General features: G+C 46.7%; 1 protein-coding gene across 1 annotated transcript in view; it reads right to left on the reverse strand.

The window, feature by feature from the left end:
• DNAAF6 (dynein axonemal assembly factor 6) overlaps window positions 1-19,258 on the reverse strand; it is a 53,762-nt gene that overhangs the window by 13,512 nt on the left and 20,992 nt on the right. Inside the window, exons 4-5 of the mRNA XM_083159064.1 lie at window positions 5,227-5,326; window positions 5,056-5,152 (exon numbers count right to left, since the gene is read on the reverse strand). Of these exons, the coding sequence (XP_083015190.1) occupies window positions 5,056-5,152; window positions 5,227-5,326 (197 nt within the window). The remainder of the gene's footprint in view (window positions 1-5,055; window positions 5,153-5,226; window positions 5,327-19,258) is intronic.

Consider the following 19,258-nt stretch of genomic DNA (forward strand, 5'->3'; position numbering starts at 1 on the left):
TTTGCAGAATAGTCGAGTCAAATAGGATTCGAGGTCTCTGGGAGTGACGGACTCCGGAATGTTGCGGATGTAGAGATTGCATCGTCTCTCTCTGTTCTCGAGATCCTCGTTTTTATCGCGCAATATTTCCACCTCATGATACAGATAGTTGACGTCTTGGGCGAATTTTTGCAGATCCTTGGTATGGGATTCCGCTTTGGACTCCAAGGCAGTTGTGCGGGTGGAGAGTGAAGATAAATCTTTTCTTAGGTCCGCAAACAATTGTTGGAAATTGTTAGTGAGAGTTGTACTTAGCTCCATCATCATCACCTGGATGTCATTTTTAGTGGCAAAGGAGGCGTCAGAGGGTATGGGGATCCCAGTGGGGTTGACCGGTGAGTTTTGGGGGGACTCTGGCGATTGGCCAGAAGCAGTACAGGAAAGGTGTTTATATACCCTGTTGAGCATTTTTTTATTTTGTTCTGCTCACACAGGGCATGGAACAGGATTGGGGGACCACTTTACAATAACAGATTTGTGGGGTCTGGAAATGCTGTGAGAGGCCTCCAGGTGGCAGCAGCCTATTAGAAATAGGGAGCAGCTGCAATTTTCTGGCACTTGTAAAAGGGTATGAGACTGTGGTTTTACATAGGGTTGTGATGGAGGGACAGGTCTGTCTCTACCAAAGTAATGTCACAGGTGGCTGTTGTAGCAGGGGTCCTCTTCCTATGAGATACAAGTGTGGAGGCCGCTATGGTAGAGGGGTTGCTTATCCCATTAGACTTATATTAGGCTACAGGGGTCTGAGGCAAGCTTATGTGGGCTAAACACGCTCCACCAGAGCACAGGTACCTGGGTAGCCCGCGGTGAGGCAGTGGGCACCGGACCAGCCTGATGCCACTACCTCAGCTCGGTGTTCCACTACCGGGTCGAGTCTCAGGATGGCCTCTGCCCTCTCCAGGGGTCTGCTTATAGCTGGCAGTGGGCAGCTTGACGGGTCTGTAAAGTTCCCTGCCCCCAAAGGGCTCAGCGGGCACTCAAAGGGATAGGTAGCACACTGAGGGATTCCCCCTGTCTCCCCCCCCCCCCAGGTCAGCAAGATATCAGGTGCTGGAGGTTAGGTTTACTCACTGCTTCTGCTTCCCCTCCCAAGATGGCCGCTGGACAAGAAGCTCCAGGGAGCCCTGTGCTTCTCTCCTCTGCACAGCTTCTCTCCTGGTCCAAGGTGGGTCTGTGGGCATCCAGGGGGGTCCCCACTAGTGGGGGAGAGTGCTACTGATCCTCCTGGGGTCTCTGGGATGCTGCAGAGGGGAAAACGGGCGGCGCGCTCGGCGTGGAGCCCGAATCCCGGCCTCCAAATTTTGTGTCGGATATTTTAATAATTTTGTTTGCTGTGTATATGGAATAAAGTATTTTTAAAGAAAAAAAAGACTAGAAAGACACCTTTATATACTTCACACAGCTATAAACATCGTGAGTACGGGTGCGTTACCCAGTAGAAAAGATACCTTGATACGTGTATTTATCAATTTCCAATAGTGAGTTGGGTACGCCCGATCATTAACCATAAGAACTTGAAAGATTTCCATTAATGTATCTAAGGTGACAGAATATAACCCATTGTGTATATATTCTCTTTCACATATTCTGCGAAACTTCTAAGACAAAAGGAGGACTTAAATCTAAAGAAAAGACATCTTTAAGAAAACCCCATTCCCCACAGAAAAGGGAAGTATTTTTCGAACATTTTTCACTCTTTAGAACGATCTATGCCCGTATAAAGAGCGCCTATATTCTGAATTTACATTTTCTTATACCTCATATTCTTACTGGGAGTCCCTTGGGTAAGACTCCAAGTAAATTAAGGGCGATCTTTAAAATCATCTAGCGCCACGTTTACCTTCCTATCCACTTGCCTTGATCCATTTTTGTCTGTTTTCCATTGTTTTGGAGCAAATAATGAAGAATCATTTGCCCCATACATTACAGATTTTTGTTATAATCAGAAAGATTTGACAGATAATCTTAAGGTCCAAGACATTGGTTCCCCCGGCACACTGAATAGTTTTAGCAACCAATCTTGAACACTACATGATAATAGAATTCAGAGATAATGGTTACATATACCTGCGCAGGTGTATGACATGCCCCCAAGCCGTGTCATGTCTTTTTACTTACTAAGTATTAACCCCTCCCTTGCATGCACCTGAAAAGTTTTACTGAACTAATTTGAGCATCTACCACTATCTGTATGTATGTTGTGAGAGGCAGAGAGGAGCCTGTATTAGGCGGAGATGCAGGTCCTGATATGCCACATGGAGTAGTCTGGGGTTGCTTCAAGGTAGGTAGCTCTTAGTTCAGATATACCAAGTAAGGAGCCATTATCATGTGGCTCCTAGCTGACTAATTGTAGACCCAATTTAGGGTAACAGTGGCGTGGGGTGCGGTGCCCCTGGACTGGTTGGGCTGGCTGGCTTTAGTGCGGCATGCCCTTACATTCTATTAACACTTTTCCCTCACTAACACTATCTATCTCTTATTTTAATTACATTTCATTTATCTCTCTCTTTATGTATAGCTTCGGCTTCCTATCACTAATTATTAACACTTAGTATCTCACTGGCATGCCGCACTGGGCCTCCTAGCTTATGATAGTTTTTGGGGTGCCACACCCTGCACCTAGATATAGCGCTAGGGACCCCCAATATACAGAGAAGCCTTGACGTGGCTTGGGGGCATGTCATACACCTGCGCAGGTATATGTAACCATTATCTCTGAATTCTATTATCATGTAGTGTTCAAGATTGGTTGCTAAAACTATTCAGTGTGCCGGGGGAACCAATGTCTTGTTACTTACTAAGTATTAACCCCTCCCTTGCATGCACCTGAAAAGTTTTACTGAACTAATTTGAGCATCTACCACTATCTGTATGTATGTTGTGAGAGGCAGAGAGGAGCCTGTATTAGGCGGAGATGCAGGTCCTGATATGCCACATGGAGTAGTCTGGGGTTGCTCCAAGGTAGGTAGCTCTTAGTTCAGATATACCAAGTAAGGAGCCATTATCATGTGACTCTTTCCTGACTAATTGTAGACCCAATTTAGGGTAACAGTGGTCTGGGGTGCGGTGCCCCTGGACTGGTTGGGCTGGGTGGCTTTAGTGCGGCATGCCCTTACATTCTATTAACACTTTTCCCTCACTAACACTATCTATCTCTTATTTTAATTACATTTCATTTATCTCTCTCTTTATGTATAGCTTCGGCTTCCTATCACTAATTATTAACACTTAGTATCTCACTGGCATGCCGCACTGGGCCTCCTAGCTTATGATAGTTTTTGGGGTGCCACACCCTGCACCTAGATATAGCGCTAGGGACCCCCAATATACAGAGAAGCCTTGACGCGGCTTGGGGGCATGTCATACACCTGCGCAGGTATATGTAACCAATATCTCTGAATTCTATTATCATGTAGTGTTCAAGATTGGTTGCTAAAACTATTCAGTGTGCCGGGGGAACCAATGTCTTGTTACTTACTAAGTATTAACCCCTCCCTTGCATGCACCTGAAAAGTTTTACTGAACTAATTTGAGCATCTACCACTATCTGTATGTAATCTTAAGGTCCTGATACACTAGTCCGTCTTGTCCTTACATGCAATAAATCGCATGCAATTTATTGCATGTAAAAAAACATCCAGGGGAGCTGGCAGCGGTGGGGGTCAGGCAGCGGGGTCGTAGCGGCGGCTGGGAGCTAGAAGGCGGGGATGAAAGCGGCTGAACTTGAAAAAATATTTTGAAAAGACTGGCTGGCGGTTACTGGCTGGGAGAACTCTCTCAGCCAATAAGCGGACTCCCATCTGATTGGTTGAGAGCATTCTCTCAGCCAATCAGCGCCCAGCCAGCCTTTTCAAAATATTTTTTCAAATCCACCAGTCGCTTTCTCCTCCTCCGCCCAGCAAATGCCACTAATAGCTGCCAGCCGCTGCTTCAACCCTGCTGCCCGGACCAATGCTGACGAACCCCGCTTCCCGCCCCATGAACCCCGCTGCCCGCCCCACGAACCTCACTGCCCGCCCCCGTCCGCTGCACATAGGTTTGTGCCAGCGGTTCTTCACCGCTGGCACACATCTACGATTGGGCCTAACACATTGCGTGTGCTAGAAAGCACCCTCAATGTGCAACCCAAGAAATTTAGTGTGCAGCACCTCCAAACTCCCCATTCCGATCTGATGCACATGGGACCCCGCATCAGGTTGGATGTCAAACACATCCAATTTGGGCCGAACTCTCCTCTCCCTGGGCACTGATACCAGTGGCCATACAGGGCTCCCAAGCATCAATCACTATTCTTTCTAGGATAGGCGCTGTTATTTTCAAATTAGCGCCACTGAGCAAACCTAGTTCTCATCACTGGGCAGCTTGCTGGAATTTCCTTTCTGAGGTCAGACGCTGGGTGGCGTGGGGATGGCGTCAAAGCGCGAGAGTAAAGTTTAACTGGTGTGTCACTGTGATCCACTCGCACTGTGGCTACAGCCACCGACGCCACACAACATTTGATGTTAGAGAGGAAGTCCCGGGCAGCCGTCCTGCCATGACAAGAACAAGGTTTCCTCAGCGATGCTGCATGTTGTAGCTTGTCATTGCTACTTGGTGAGAGTGCCAGGCAGGATTGGGTCGCGGGCCGTATTTTGCCCACCGCTGCTATAAAGAGTGGAAAGGATGCTCATAGCAACCAATCATCTTCTACCTATAGCTTTATAGAATGTACTTGGTAACTACAAGCTGATTGTTTACTTTAGGCACCTTATCCATTTGTCCACTTTTCCACACTGTAGGTTTGCTACATTTCTGCCTTACAGTGCTGAGGTTGAAGAAAAAAATAGGGAAAAAACAAGCACTAAAGTCAGGGCAGGTAGAAAGGACACAGCAATTAGGTAGAACGTCAGGAATGCCAGTAATAATCAATTGTTAGTATCTCAACAAAAAGTGAGGACTAACCTATTTCAAACATTTATGAAGTTTAGTTAAAATTCACGTAAAATTGTGTAAAAAGGTTATATGTCAATTGCTTACCACCATGTATTCGCAGCAGGCTGTTGACGGATCTCTCCGACTCATGCCCAGAAAGATATCTTCAGAACCAACTTGCTGCTTAAAACAAATGTCATATCTGTGAATATGTAAAGGTATTGATAAGCTTGGTATTTGATGCTTTTTTAAAGAAGATAAATTAGCAGGACTTACTCAGGCTGTTCTCTTGGGTCCAAAGAGTCTTCAAACCCTGATCCTTCGGGAACTTCCAAAACATTCCAGATCTCCTTGCAGTCCTTTTGTGCATGTGTTGCTGTAAAAATAAGCAACAAGTGAAGCTGAAGATCTTACCCTGGGAGTAGAACAGTCTAAACTAACTCTCTCCAAAAGGCTGTTATGGTCTGTGAAATTTTTCTTTTGTCATGTGTCCATCTTTTCTCATTTCATGTCAGCCAGACTGAAATTCAATCTATAAAATGGGCCTGATTCAGAGATGGATGCTTTTGAACAGCAGTTGTGTCTTTAGATGCACCGGGTTTGAGAAAATATGTGAATGTCTGCAGGAGGCGTAAGCAGGGCCGTTTCTAGAGGTGGACTAGCCATGCAACTGCACTTGTTGCCTGCACGGCTCATCCGCTGACTGCTATTGCATCCGTGAATAGGACCACCAGGCACCAGCTCACCTGCCTCCGCTTCAGCTCTCTGTGTGCTGTCATGCCCCAACAGAGTAGAACACTCGTAATTGGTGTCTCCTGAGGGTTTTAGTGTGGCTGTGTTATGGCCATCTGCGAGGCATTGCCCCCTGTCACTGCACACTTTAATGTGTGCATTGTCCGCAGCATCAGCCTGGTGATTGGTCATCTCATTCCTCCCCAGGCAGCCAGTGTAGCCCCGCCTCCTCCTTCCATGACATGTAGAGGGGGACAAGACTCCGCGGCGGCCTTTCTCATGACCATAAGCAGGGAGGTGGGATTGCCCCAGCCCACCGCTGCTCAGCCAGCAATGTTTACTAGAAGCAAGCTCGTTGTTTCCTTTGATGTGCGTGACAACAGCCGGCTCTGACGCCTGCCCTGGGACCAACAGGGAGAGAGCTCAGCAGCTGCCCTGTAATACAGTTGTACTCATAAGTTTACATACCCTAGCAGAATTTGAGATCTTCTGCACATTTGTCAAAGAATATGAATGATAACTCACAAAATGTTCTCATGGTTAGTGGTTGGGGGAAGCCATTTAATGTCAAACAACTGTGTTTATGCTTTTTAAATCATAATGACAACAGAAACTACCCAAGTGACCCTGATCAAAAGTTTACATACCCTGAAAACTTTGGTCTGATAATAAGCACACAAGTTGACACAAACGGGTTTGAATAGCTACTAAATGTAACCATCCTCACCTGTGATCTGTTTGTGAGTTTCTGGTCTCCTGAAAGACCCTTGCATCTTTCATCCAGTGCTGCACTGACGTGTCTGGTGTCATGGGGAAAGCAAAAGAATTGTCAATGGATCTTCGGGAAAAGGTAATTGAACTGTATAAAACAGGAAAGGGATATAAAAAGATATCCAAGCAATTGCAATTGAGAATGCCAATCAGCAGTGTTCAAAATTTTATTAAGAAGTGTAAAACGAGGGAATTTGTGGAAACCAAATCACTTTCAGGTAGACCCAACAAAAATTTCAGCCACAACTGCCAGGAAAATTGTTCGGGATGCAAAGAGAAATCCAGAAATTACTTCAGCGGAAATACAGGACTCTCTGGAAAAAAGAACAGCAAAAGTAACATAAGTATAGCTGTAAACTGTAAACTGCAGACAATCGCATGCCCAACCAAACAACACATGCGGACTGAACACACCCCTACCCAGAAAAGAACAGTACCGGGAGGGTGTTCAGTGTCCCTTATGGATTAGGAGAAAGGGAATTAATGGTGAGTACCAAATTCCTATTTTCTCCTTCATCCAAGGGGACACTGAAGTCACTACGCTGGGGACGTTCCATAGCCATCCCCATGGACGGGAAGGCGCTGGGCATCCTGCAGCACAGCAAAATCAGAAGAAGAGGCCGCAAAAGTATCAAACTTGTAAAATTTGATAAATGTGGTAGGACCAGACCACGTCGCTGCTCTACATAGCTGAGTCAGAGACACACCTCTAGCTGCTGCCCAAGATGGCGCCACTGAACGTGTGGAGTGGGCTGAAACTTTAGAAGGCGGAACCTGTGCCACCTGCACATATGCTTGCTGTATGGTAAGGTAAATCCATCTTGCCAGATTTTGTTTGGAGGCTGGCCAGCCCCTCTTGGCAGTAGCATACAGAACGAATAGTGAGTCTGACAAGCACCAGAGGCAAATTCCAAGGCTCCTCTGGAGCCCGAACAGGTGGCTGGAGCCTGAGGACTCCATTAAAGAAAGTCTGGACCTCTGGAATGACTGCCAAGCTTCGATGAAAAAATATCGACAGGGCTGACACTTGTACTTTAAGCAAGCCAAGCCGGAGGCCCGCCTTAAACCCCACCTGTATGAATCAGATGTGGGTAATTTATGGCGTTCACAGCACGCCACATAAGCCTTCCAAATTCGGTAGTAGTGATGTGAAGTGACCTCCTTCCGAGCTCTGAGCATCATTAGAATGACCGATTTTGGAATACCACGTCTGCTTAACAGCGCGGCTTCAATAGCCACGCCGTGAAACGCAGCCGCTGTAAGCCTTGGTAGACGAATGGCCCCTGCAGAAGAAGATCGTCCCTTGGAGGAAGCTGCCAAGGCCGGTCTATCAGGAGCCTCTGAAGATCGGCGTACCACGGACGACGAGGGCAATTCGGTGCCATCCATTTGACTGTTGCTGATTCCCTCTTGATCCGTTTGAGTACACGTGGCAGCAACGAAAACAGTGGGAATATGTAAATTAGAGAGTAATCCCAAGCCGCGGTTAAGGCATCCGTTGCCACCGCCGCTGGGTCCCGTGACCTGGAGCAATACCGGGGCACTTTGCAGTTGTGCTTTGATGCCATCATGTCTATAAGGGGCATCCCCCAACGGTGGACAATCTGAGAGAAGACCTCCGGGTGTAGGGCCCATTCCACCGGGTGGACATCCTGGCGGCTTAAGTAATACGCCTCCCAGTTGTCCACCCCTGGTATGAACACAGCTGAGAAGGCCAAGGCCTGATGTTCCGCCCACTGGAGAATTGGGCAGACTTCCTGCATAGCTTTGCGACTGCGGGTCCCGCCTTGGCGGTTGACATATGCCACAGCCGTGGCATTGTCCGATTGGATCCTTACAGCTCTTCCCCCAGTAGAAGGTCCGCCTTGAGTAAGGCCAGACGAATCGCCCGAAGCTCCAGGATGTTTATCGGGAGTGGAGACCAAGGCCCTTGGAAGTGATGTTCCATCACCACAGCACCCCAGCCCCTGAGGCTGAGTCCGTGTGACTATGGTCCATTCCCAGACACCGAAACGGCAGCCCTCCAACAGATTTGGTGTATGGAGCCACCATTGCAGAGAAAGAGGACTGCATGGCGACAGGATAATTCGCCTGTGCATGTGCACATGCGAACCGGACCACTGTTTCAGCAGATCTAGTTGGAATGTCCGGGAATGAAAGCAGCCAAAGGGAAGTGCCTCGAAGGAGGTGACCATTTTGCCTAACAAGCGAATGCACAGATGTACTGACACTCTGTGAGGAATGAGAACCTGTCTGGCCAAATACTGAAGAGAAATAATCTTGTCCAATGGAAGGAAGATTTTCTGTAGAGACGTGTCCATGATAAGACCCAAGAAAAGAATCCGTCGGGACGGAGTCAGCTGGGACTTTTTGTAATTCAGAACCCACCCATGTTGTAGCAACACTTGACAACAAACATGAATGCTCTGAAGAAGTACCTCCTTGGACGGTCCCTTGATCAAAAGATCGTCTAAGTACGGGATAACATTTACCCCCTTCTTGTGTAGTAAGGATATCATCACACCATGATTTTTGTGAAGAGGCGCGGAGGCCAGGCTAAAGAGCATTGCCCGAAACTGGAAGTGATCTTCATTGATAGCAAAGCAAAGGAACTGTTGGTGATTTTCGTGTATTGGGACATGTAAATAGGCATCTTTTATATCTAGAGAGGCCAAAAATTCCATTGGTTCCAGACCGGCCACTAGGGATCTTAGCGATTCCATCTTGAACTTGTGGTAGGTTATGAACCTGTTCAATGTTTTTTAATTCAAAATTGGGCGCACAGTCCCAACTGGCTTTGGTACCAGAAAAAGAGGAGAATAAAAGCCTTCTGTGCGGTTGGCTGCCGGGACCGGTATTATGACCCGAGCTGACAAAAGTTTTTGAATGGCCTGTATCAGTAGTAATCAGTCCTTTTCGACTTGAGGGAGACCCGTTGTGAAAAACTGAAGTGGAGGTCTGCAAGCAAACTCCAGCTTGTAACCCTCTGTCACAACTGACAGAACCCATTGGTCTGTACATGACATAATCCAGTGTTGTTGAAAATCCCGCAACCATCCCCCCACTCTGGGATCCCCCAGATAAGATGGGAGACAGTCATGCTGTGAGCTTTTCTGGTTGCTTAGAGTCAGTGCGGCGGCTCCTGCGGTTGAAGTAGTGGCCGCGCCTCCAAACCCTCTGCCTCGGGAAGAGGCACAGGCACCTCTAGGTTTCCCTCTAAACTTTGGTGCTCCTCGAAAGGAACGGAAGGAGGGGCCTTGATAAGGCTTTTTAGGAGGTGGAGCTGAGGTGGGCAAGAAGGTGGACTTGCCCCCCGTGGCCCGAGCAATCAGCTTTTCCAGCTCAGAACCAAATAGTACATCACCTGTAAAAGGCAGACCTTCTACAGCCTTTTTTATGTCTGCCTCCGCCTGCCATGATTTCAGCCACAAGGAACGCCTAGCTGTGATGGACAAGGCAGAAACTCTAGCGACCAAAGCCGCTGAATCTCTGGTGGCTTCTCCTATGTACGCGGCAGATTCGCGCATATTAGTCGCCAGCAAAGCCAGGTCTTCCATGGGCCTTTGTTCCTCTATGCCTTTAGCTAATTCCTCAGCCTAAGTTTCCATGGCCCTGCTAACCCAAGAAATGGCTAAAACAGGGCGTAAGGTGACTCCAGCGGTGGTAAAGATATGTTTTAACCCCGCTTCTAGATGCCTATCAGGAGCGTCTTTTAGCGCAACAGCCCCTGGTATAGGGAGTGCTGCTTTTTTTGAAAGCTTTGACACGGACGCGTCAGCCAAGGGAGGATTTTCCCACTTAGCCCTTGCCTCTGGTGCAAAGGGATAAGTAGTTTTAAACCGTTTTGATAATTGAAACTTTTTCTCTGGAGATTTCCAAACATCCAATAAAGGTTTGTCTAACTCCACAGATTCTGGGAAACACAGCACCGTCTTAGGAGGGCGGACAAAAATAGGGACAAAAGCCGGCAGTTCTGGTTCAGTTACATTCAAAGTGAACTTAACAGCCTGAATAAGGACCTGAGATCCTTCTATTATCTCGTCATCCTCACCATCAGCCTGAGGGAGGTGATCATCCTGCACATCCACATCCCCCAAGGGATCCTCCTGTTCGTCCCCAGAGGAATCCCCCCTTAAAAGCAAGGGAATACTCCTTTTTTTAGGTGGGGGAGGAATGCTTACGGGTTGAGAGGTAGTAGCTCTTACCAAAGAATCCACTGAGCTGATAAGGTCCCTGGCCCAGGAAGGCTCAGCTGAACCCATAGAAGCTAGATGGGGGTGTAAAACCTCCCTGTCCCTGCGGGACGCAGCCAGTTCTGCTGCCACAGTGGATAAAACACTAGTGACCACATCCACATTGAGGAGAGGAGACGGGGCCTTGTCTGCTTCATCCCTCTCATAACAATCCTTGCACAGGGTTACACCCTTAATGTGCTGAGTAAACTGCTGAGTGCACTGGGTGCAGACAAACAGTTTTTGAGACGCCTTTGAAGTACTTTTTGCCATTGCAAGCACTACCAAACTCACAGCACTCAGCCGGTCACACACACAAGATTAGGTAGCAGTGAGGGAGAGAAAGAAGGTAATAGGGGGAGTGGAGCCCGCCGTCCCCGAATTAAGCCCACAGTAAAGGATATCTCTCCAAAGGGGATCCAAGCAGGATACCCTGTCACTCACCCAGCGCAGTGAACCGGCTGATGAGGAAGAGGAGCAGCGCTCTGATGCCCTGTTCAGGAGATCCGTTGAGGTGCAACAGCAGGAGAGGCAGCGTGGGCTGTAAGATGGCGCCTCCGTGTAGCAGAGAGGGGAAGCTCCGCCCCCTCCAACGACCCGCTCAGCGCGCGCTGTGAACAGCCACGCTGCGTGACCTCTGCCATCCAAGCTTGACCAGCGCTCACTCTGGTCCAGCCGTCACCCCTGGATTAGCCCCTGTACCTCCGGCGGGTGACGCGGTCCTGGACCCGTAACGCTGGTCGCGGGCGGCTGCGGCGGGTCCCCAGCACTGATGCACTGGTGACCAGGGTCAGATGCGTGTGCCGCAAGCGGTGCCGCGCTGACCCCACCGGAGGGCATCCCACGGAGCAGGCAGCCAGCAGGGTCCTCTGGCTGCCTGACACACTTCATTAAATAAAAATTAAAAAAATTAAACATTATAGAGCCCCTATAAGAGGAGCCCTAGCCCAGGGATCCGACTCCTCCGGGCACTTAACTAAGACTGAGGTCTGAGGGGAGGATAAGGGGGAGGAGCCATGCCACACTTCAATTTCTTAAAGTGCCGACTCCTCCAATGCACCACTATATCCCCAGCGTTGTGACTTCAGTGTTCCCTTGGATGAAGGAGAAATGGACTGCATGGTCGAGTCGCCAGAAGAATGCTATTACTACGCAAATGCCACAAAGCATCCTGCTTACAATACTACAAACAGCACAGAGACAAGCCTCAAAACTTCTGCAACAAAGTCATTTGGAGTGATGAGACCAAAACTTTTTGGTCACAACCATAAGCGTTACATTTGGAGAGGAGTCAACAAGGCCTATGATGAAAGGTACACCATTCCTACTCTGAAACACGGAGGTGGATCGCTGATGTTTTGGGGATGTGTGAGCTACAAAGGCATTAGAAAAACCAATGTATATTACCACTAAGGTAATGACCAGGCGCTGTTTAGGGCTTATTTCAAATCTAGCAGCAGTTTTAGTCTAGGGGTAGTCAGCCCCTGGGATGCAAAACAAGGGAAAAATAAATTGAAAACTTCGCTTTTTGAGGAAGGAATTCACACAATAATTACAACCAATTTATTAGAATAAATTAAAATACATTAAAAATCACATTTAAATGAATAATTGTGGTACATACTGTAGTACCTATAAATAGCATATAAATGGTGCAAGCCTTGGAAAATTGCCCCTTTGTTTGAATGGGGTATTGTGGGAAAGCACCCCACTAGTCCTTCATATATGGATCCTGTTCCTATTTGGAATCCAAATGGGCAAATTTATTGGGGGGGGGGGGGACGACAGACAGTTTGGTGAACTCACATATCTGGGATATCTGCCCCTGCTCCTTACTGTGGTGGAAAGTGGTCCCACGTGAGAACAATGCGCTGTCCTTGCTTGTAATGCTTGTAAAACCCCAATTGGTAGCAAAGGTCCACTTTTTGGGTCCTGGTTCAGGTATCTTTGTGGAAAGTTGGAGTTTGTTCCACAATCACACGAGGAAGGAGAGGTGTACTTGTGTAATATCACGGTGCCCAGTTTCTTATGTCCGTTAACTTAGTGAAATCACATCGCATTACGTTATAGTAGCATGCAATGTGATTTTACCCTTCCCGCCCCCTGTCAGATCTTGTCAGAAATTCACTCTGAGGTGATTTTCTGTGGAGACAAGAAGTGTATTTTAGAGCTCGTGGTTTTCCTGTGATTTCTAGTTATTTTTACTGTCATTTCCACTAATTTCTTAATTACTAATGTCCAATAAGACTGTGGTGCTGTACAACGCATAAATGCAGGAGACCTGTACCATGGACTTGATGGCACAGCCGCAGCGCCGTATTGGTGGCCCGGGACAGATCGTCGAGACAGATGAAAGTCTGTTCGTTAAAAGGCAAAGCAATGTCGGCTGCGTTTTACCGCAGCAATGGGTGTTTGGAGGCATCGCACGTGAATCTGGCCAGTGCTTCATCACCATTGTGCCAAAACAGGACGCCAGCACTCTTATGGCCGCCATTAATAATAACATCGAGCCTGGAACGACCATTTACAGCGATTGTTGGCGGGCATATAGCACAGAGGAGTTGGATACAATCATGCCCGTGTAAACCACAAATATAATTTTGTTGACCCCGAAACTGGTGTGCACACACAAACAATTGAACGTCTTTGGGGGTCCGCAAAATGGCGGAACAAGCAGCAACGGGGAACAGCACGCCATCATTTAGAGTCTTATTTACTAGAATTTATATGGCGCAAATGTTTGGCTGCCGATAAGCCGTTTGAAAGAATCCTACATGCCCTGACTGTTCTTTTATATTTTTAAAAAAATTCATTAAATGTCGTTATTAAGAGTCTTCTCATTCGTTACTATTCTTATTTGATACCTATCATTGTTATTGTTCTTATTTCACTCCTATCGTTATTGTTCTTATTGACTCCTATCATTGTCATTTTTGTTTTTGATTATTGTCTTTATTGATATTAATATGCTCTTTAATCATTAATTCTTTACTAAATTAGACACACGTCGTCATTATTGTGTCAGATGATTGATATCGCTGGTGTGAATGTGTCCAGAAAACAACCCCGTTATCCACGTTATCCACGTCATCCCAAAGCGTGGTGAGCGCACCGAGCCCTGCGAGGGTCCACGTTACGCGTCCTACCGACCTATTCATACCCCCACTATCCACGTCGGTGTGTAGTTGATATTATATAGTGTGTGCGAGCCACCGAGCCTGCCGCGAGGGAACGCGGAATACATGTAAAGTAATCCGCCTCCGCTCGCCACGCTTCGGGCTCGGTGGCTCGCCACACTATATAAAATCAACTCCACTCTTACGTGGATAGTGGGAGTATGAATAGGTAGGGAGGACGCGTAATGCAGACGCTCGCCACGCTTCGGGACGACGTGGATAATGGATGTATAAAAAGATATTTTACACATACATATACACACATATCACTCTGGGTCTTCTCTCACATATGCGGGTATGAAAAGGTATTTTACATGACACATATAGACAAAGTTAAAATCGCATCCAATCGCATACAATTGTAATGTAATGTGTTAGGTTATGCGATACGATGCGATGCGAGAATTGTACAGGGAGCTACAGGGAGAATTAACTAGTGATATCGCATTGCATGCTACGAAAAAGTGACATGCGATGCGATTTCACTACGCAGAATACCAAGCTAAGAAAAGAACGTAGTGGGTGCCGTGATAATACACAAGAACCGGTGGGGGTGCTGTAGCCTGGCACATTTTGCTGGGTATCTCCCAGCTTTTTCAAAGGTGACTTTACTTTGGAGGGCTCTCCATATTTATACCATGGGCCAATATGGCTTCCTAATTGCACCAGCTGTTTTTTGTTTGTTCATACTGTATAAACTTAATTGCTCTAAAAATGTCATTTATTTGCATGTTTGAGCACTATATATTCACAACCTTTTTATACCATACACATATAGCAAAAAATTCTTATTATTGTCACATGACCTCCGTGATTAACAATATACTCAATTGAAATAGTCATTGCAAGCTAGGGACATAAATATACAATATATGTGTGCAATGACTGTGTGAATTGAGTATCGTGTTAATTATGGAGCTCATGTGACAATAACAATGAAGTCACGTGACTGGGTTTTCCTAAATGATATGTTTAATAATCTAAATGTCTGCCTTCTGTTCTTTAAGATTTTAAGTTTTTTTTGCTATATTTTTAAGCTATAAAAAAGTTATGAATATATAGTGCTCAATGAGCAAATAAATGAAATTTTTAGAGCAATTAAGTATATATGAACAAACAAAAAACAGCTGGTGCAATTAGGAAGCCATATTGGCCAATGGTATAAATAGGGTTACCACCTAGTCCCTTTAATTCCGGACACATGTTAATTACACAGGTTCTGTGGCAGTTTAAAATCAGGTGAAGTGGAGTCTTGAAGTCTGCCAGCCACAGAACCTGTGTAATTAATATGTGTCCGGAATTAAAGGGACTAGGTGGTAACCCTAGGTATAAATATGGAGAGCCCTCCAAAGTAAAGTCACCTTTGAAAAAGCTGGGAGCTACCCAGCAAAACGTGTCAGGCTACAGCACCCCCAACCTCTCCTTCCTTGTGTGATTGTGGAACAAAGTCCAACTTTACACAAGGATACCTGAACCAGGACCGAAAAAGTGGACCAATTGGGGTTTTACAAGCATTACAAGCAAGGACAGCGCATCGTTCTCACGGGGACCACTTCCCACCACAGTACAGAGCAGGGGCAGATATCCTGGATATGTGAGTTCACCAAACTCTCACGTCCCCTCCCCCCCCAAATAACTTTGCCCATTTGGAGTCCAAATAGGAACAGGATCCATATATTCATTCAACCAAAGGGGTAATTTTCCAAGGCTAGCGCCATTTATATGTTAATTATAGGTACAATGGAGGTGTACTATGTACCACAATTATTTATTTAAATGTGATTTTTTTTTTATGTATTTTAATTTATTTTAATAAATTGGTTGTATTAATTGTGTGAATTCCTTCCTCAAAAAGTGCAGTTTTCAATTTATTTTTCCTTGTAAAGGCACTAGAAACTTGGTCAAAATTGATGGCAAGATGAATGCAGCATGTTATCACAAAATACTGGAGGAAAATTTGCACTCATCAGCCCAGAAGCTGCACATGCGACATTCTTGGACGTTCCAACATGACAATCCAAAACACAAGGCCAAGTCGTCCTGTCATTGGCTACAGAAGAATAAAGTGAAGGTTCTGGAGTGGCCATCTCAGTCTCCTGACCTCAAAATCATTGAGCCACTCTGGGGAGATCTCAAACGTGCAGTTCATGCAAGACAGCCCAAGAATTTACAGGAACTGGAGGCTTTTAGCCAAGAAGAATGGGCAGCTTTACCATCTTTGAAAATTAAGAGCCTCATCCACAACTACCACAAAAGACTTCAAGCTGTCATTGATGTTTAAGGGGGCAATACATGGTATTAAGGGGAACTGGGGTATGTAAACTTTTGATCAGGGTCATTTGGGTAGTTTCTGTTGTCATTATGATTTAAAAAGAGTAAACACAGTTATGACAATAAATGGCTTCGCCCAACCACTAACCATGAGTGAAAGAAAAGTTTGTACGTTATCATGTTATCATTCATATTCTCTGACAAATGGCCAGAAAATCACAAATTATGCTAGGGTATGTAAACTTATGAGTACAACTGTATCACATCCTGGAAGAACAATCCCCAGCCACACCAAAAGCCCCCAAATTGTAAGTAAGTTCATAAAGTAAGTTCATGAACTTCTAATACTGTAGGGGCTGATAGGTATATAGTATAGGGCAGTGGTCTCCAACCTTTTTTGGGGTGTAAGCTACTTGTGGCAAAATAAACCACCCAAAGAGCTACTAAAAAAAAAAAAAAAAATCGGCCGAATAACCAAATAATGCCCTTTACACATTATACCACACACTGTAATGCCCCGAACACATTTACGCTACATACCGCACCGTGTGCGTGCGCCGTAGGCGTGCAAAAAATTGGTGCAGCAACATGCAAAATTGGTGCAGTCCAATGAAAATGGGGGTGTGATACACATATGCCCCCAGTTGTACCATATACACATATGCTCCCACGGTGTCAGGTATGCCCCCACAGAGCCAGAAACAGGAATACCCCCACAGTGCCAGGTATGACCCCATGGTGCTTGGTATGCCCCCACAATGCCAGAAACAGGTATGCCCCACAGAGCCAGGTATGCCCCCACAGTGCCAGAAAAAGGTATGCCCCCACAGTGCCAGCAATGCCCCCACAGTGCCAGAAATGCCCCGCAGTTCCCCCACAGTGCCCGCAATGCCCCCACGGGCATTGCGGGCGCCCTCTCATCACCTGGCGCCCTCTCATCATCCCGATGCTGGATCACACACATGGGTCTCGCCGCTGCGTCTCCTCTTCTTAGGCACATTGCAAATCAAAGCTCGCGAGCCAGCTTCTGATTGGCTGCCGGCCCGCAAGCTCTGATTGGCTGATGGCGGCCCAGTCACAGGGATACACACTGAGGGGAATGAGAGACGCGGAATGCACTCTCCTCCCCTCCCCTCGGAACTAGTGCCGGGGATTGAGGGAGGAAGGAAGAGACGGATGGCAGTGGTCGAGCCACCCGAATCGCTGCCGCAAGCTACCGGTCGCTCCTGAGCGACGGGTTGGCGACCACTGCTATAGGGTATATAAGGGGTGTGACAGGGTGATAGGAATAAAGTGTGTGTGTAAGAGGTGCTGGGTATATATAGTATATAAGAGGTGTGAAAGATATATAGTATATAAGGGGGTGTATGGGTGATAAGTATATGCTATATAAAGGGGGTGACAAGTATATAGTTTATAAGAGGTGTGTGGGAATGATAGGTATATGGTATGTACAGGGTCGCTTTTACAGGGGGATGAGCAGTGCAACTGCACAGGGCGCCACACGACTCGTCGGTCTGTTTAATTACCGCTGGAGGACAGTCCTCACTGTATCCAGCTCACACGCTGGCTGCCCCCACCTATGCTTGTGCAGTCACAGTGCAGCCAGGCCAAATGGCACAAACGAGGAAAGCCTGAAGACAAGAGGGTTACACACGCTTCAATTTTGACAGTTATTCGATTTGATTTTGCAACATCGAATCAAATGGTTTTTAAGACTCTTTTGATCCGCATTCGATTTGATGCATGCTCCCATTTTCTCTAGATCAAAAAGAAAAATAGACTGTGCAGGCAAGGAAATATCGAATTCGATCCAGTAAATTGAATGTGTACACTGTACCTTGAATGTAAATCAAAGTCAATATCGAAATCGATATTGAATGCAAAAGTGCAGTTCGTATGTGAAAGCAAAGGCCAATTTGAAAGGGGGTGGAATAGGGGAAATCAAATCTAAAGTAAAATCGACGTATGTACACAAATTGAGACTGTCATCAGAGAGTCACTCAGGGACAGTGCTGCCGGGAGGGGATGGGCCAGCCGGGGGACGGGAGACTGGACGCTGTCTGTGGACGATCACAGTCCAATTCTGTCCTCAGACTGTAAGCATCACTCAGACATTATGCAGCAAGCTGCTGCACAGTGCACTAAGACGGGCCCCGACAGGACTAATGTGCTTCCGTTGTCTTTGGGGAGGCTGCTCATTCTCCGTTGGAACTGTGCTGTATGTTGGTGACTGGTGAGCAGTACTGTATGTAACTGCAGCAGATTTTGGGGTGGTTCTTAGCGAAGGGCGTGCAGTGTACCTATAACCCCCTGGGCAGCGAGCATGTAATCCCCCTTTGGTAATAAGCATGTTATCCCCCCCGCAACAAGCATGTAATGGTGTGTACACACCATGAGATTCCCTTGCTATTCGACTTAAGATTCGAGTGCTATGCAATCTTAGCTATCTTTGTACTGTTCATACAATCTGCATTAGATTTGCACTATATAGTCATTGCTGCCCTGTCTATCTGGGTTCCGATTTGGGCTGGCACGGGAGCGCGCATCAGGATCGCAAGTAAAAATCTAATGTCAAATCTCACCGTGTGTACACAGCATAACCCCCTCCTGGGCAAAGAGCATGAAAACCCTCTCCGGAACAAGCATGTTATACCCCCTGGACAATGAGAATGTAAACCCCAACCCCCCCCCCCCCCCCCCCCCAGCAACAAGCATGTAATCATCCCCCTCCCCAGGGAACAGGCATGTAATCAGCCCATGGTAACAAGCATGAAACCCCTGTGGCAGCAAGCATAAAGCTCCTGCCATTGGGCACGTAGCACCTGGCAACTAGCATGTATGTAAGCGGCACTTACAGAATGTGGTATAATATGTATATATAATAGGAATTATGGTGTGTCACATAATGTGTAACGGGAATTATGGCATGTGGTATAATAAGTAATGGGCATAAGGGTGTGCAGTTTATAATGTGTAATGGCTATTACTGTGTGCAGTATAATGTGAAGTAGGTGTTACGCTGCCCTCTAGGGCACAGGAAGCAACTGTCGGATACTGAAGGCTGGAAATCAGGCGTGAGCCCGTAGCCGGGACCGCCGGTTAGGACGGCCACAGCGGATCCTA

This window comes from Crinia signifera, chromosome 9, assembly GCF_055691185.1.
Source record: "Crinia signifera chromosome 9, ASM5569118v1, whole genome shotgun sequence".
NCBI classification, from domain to species: Eukaryota; Metazoa; Chordata; class Amphibia; order Anura; family Myobatrachidae; genus Crinia; species Crinia signifera.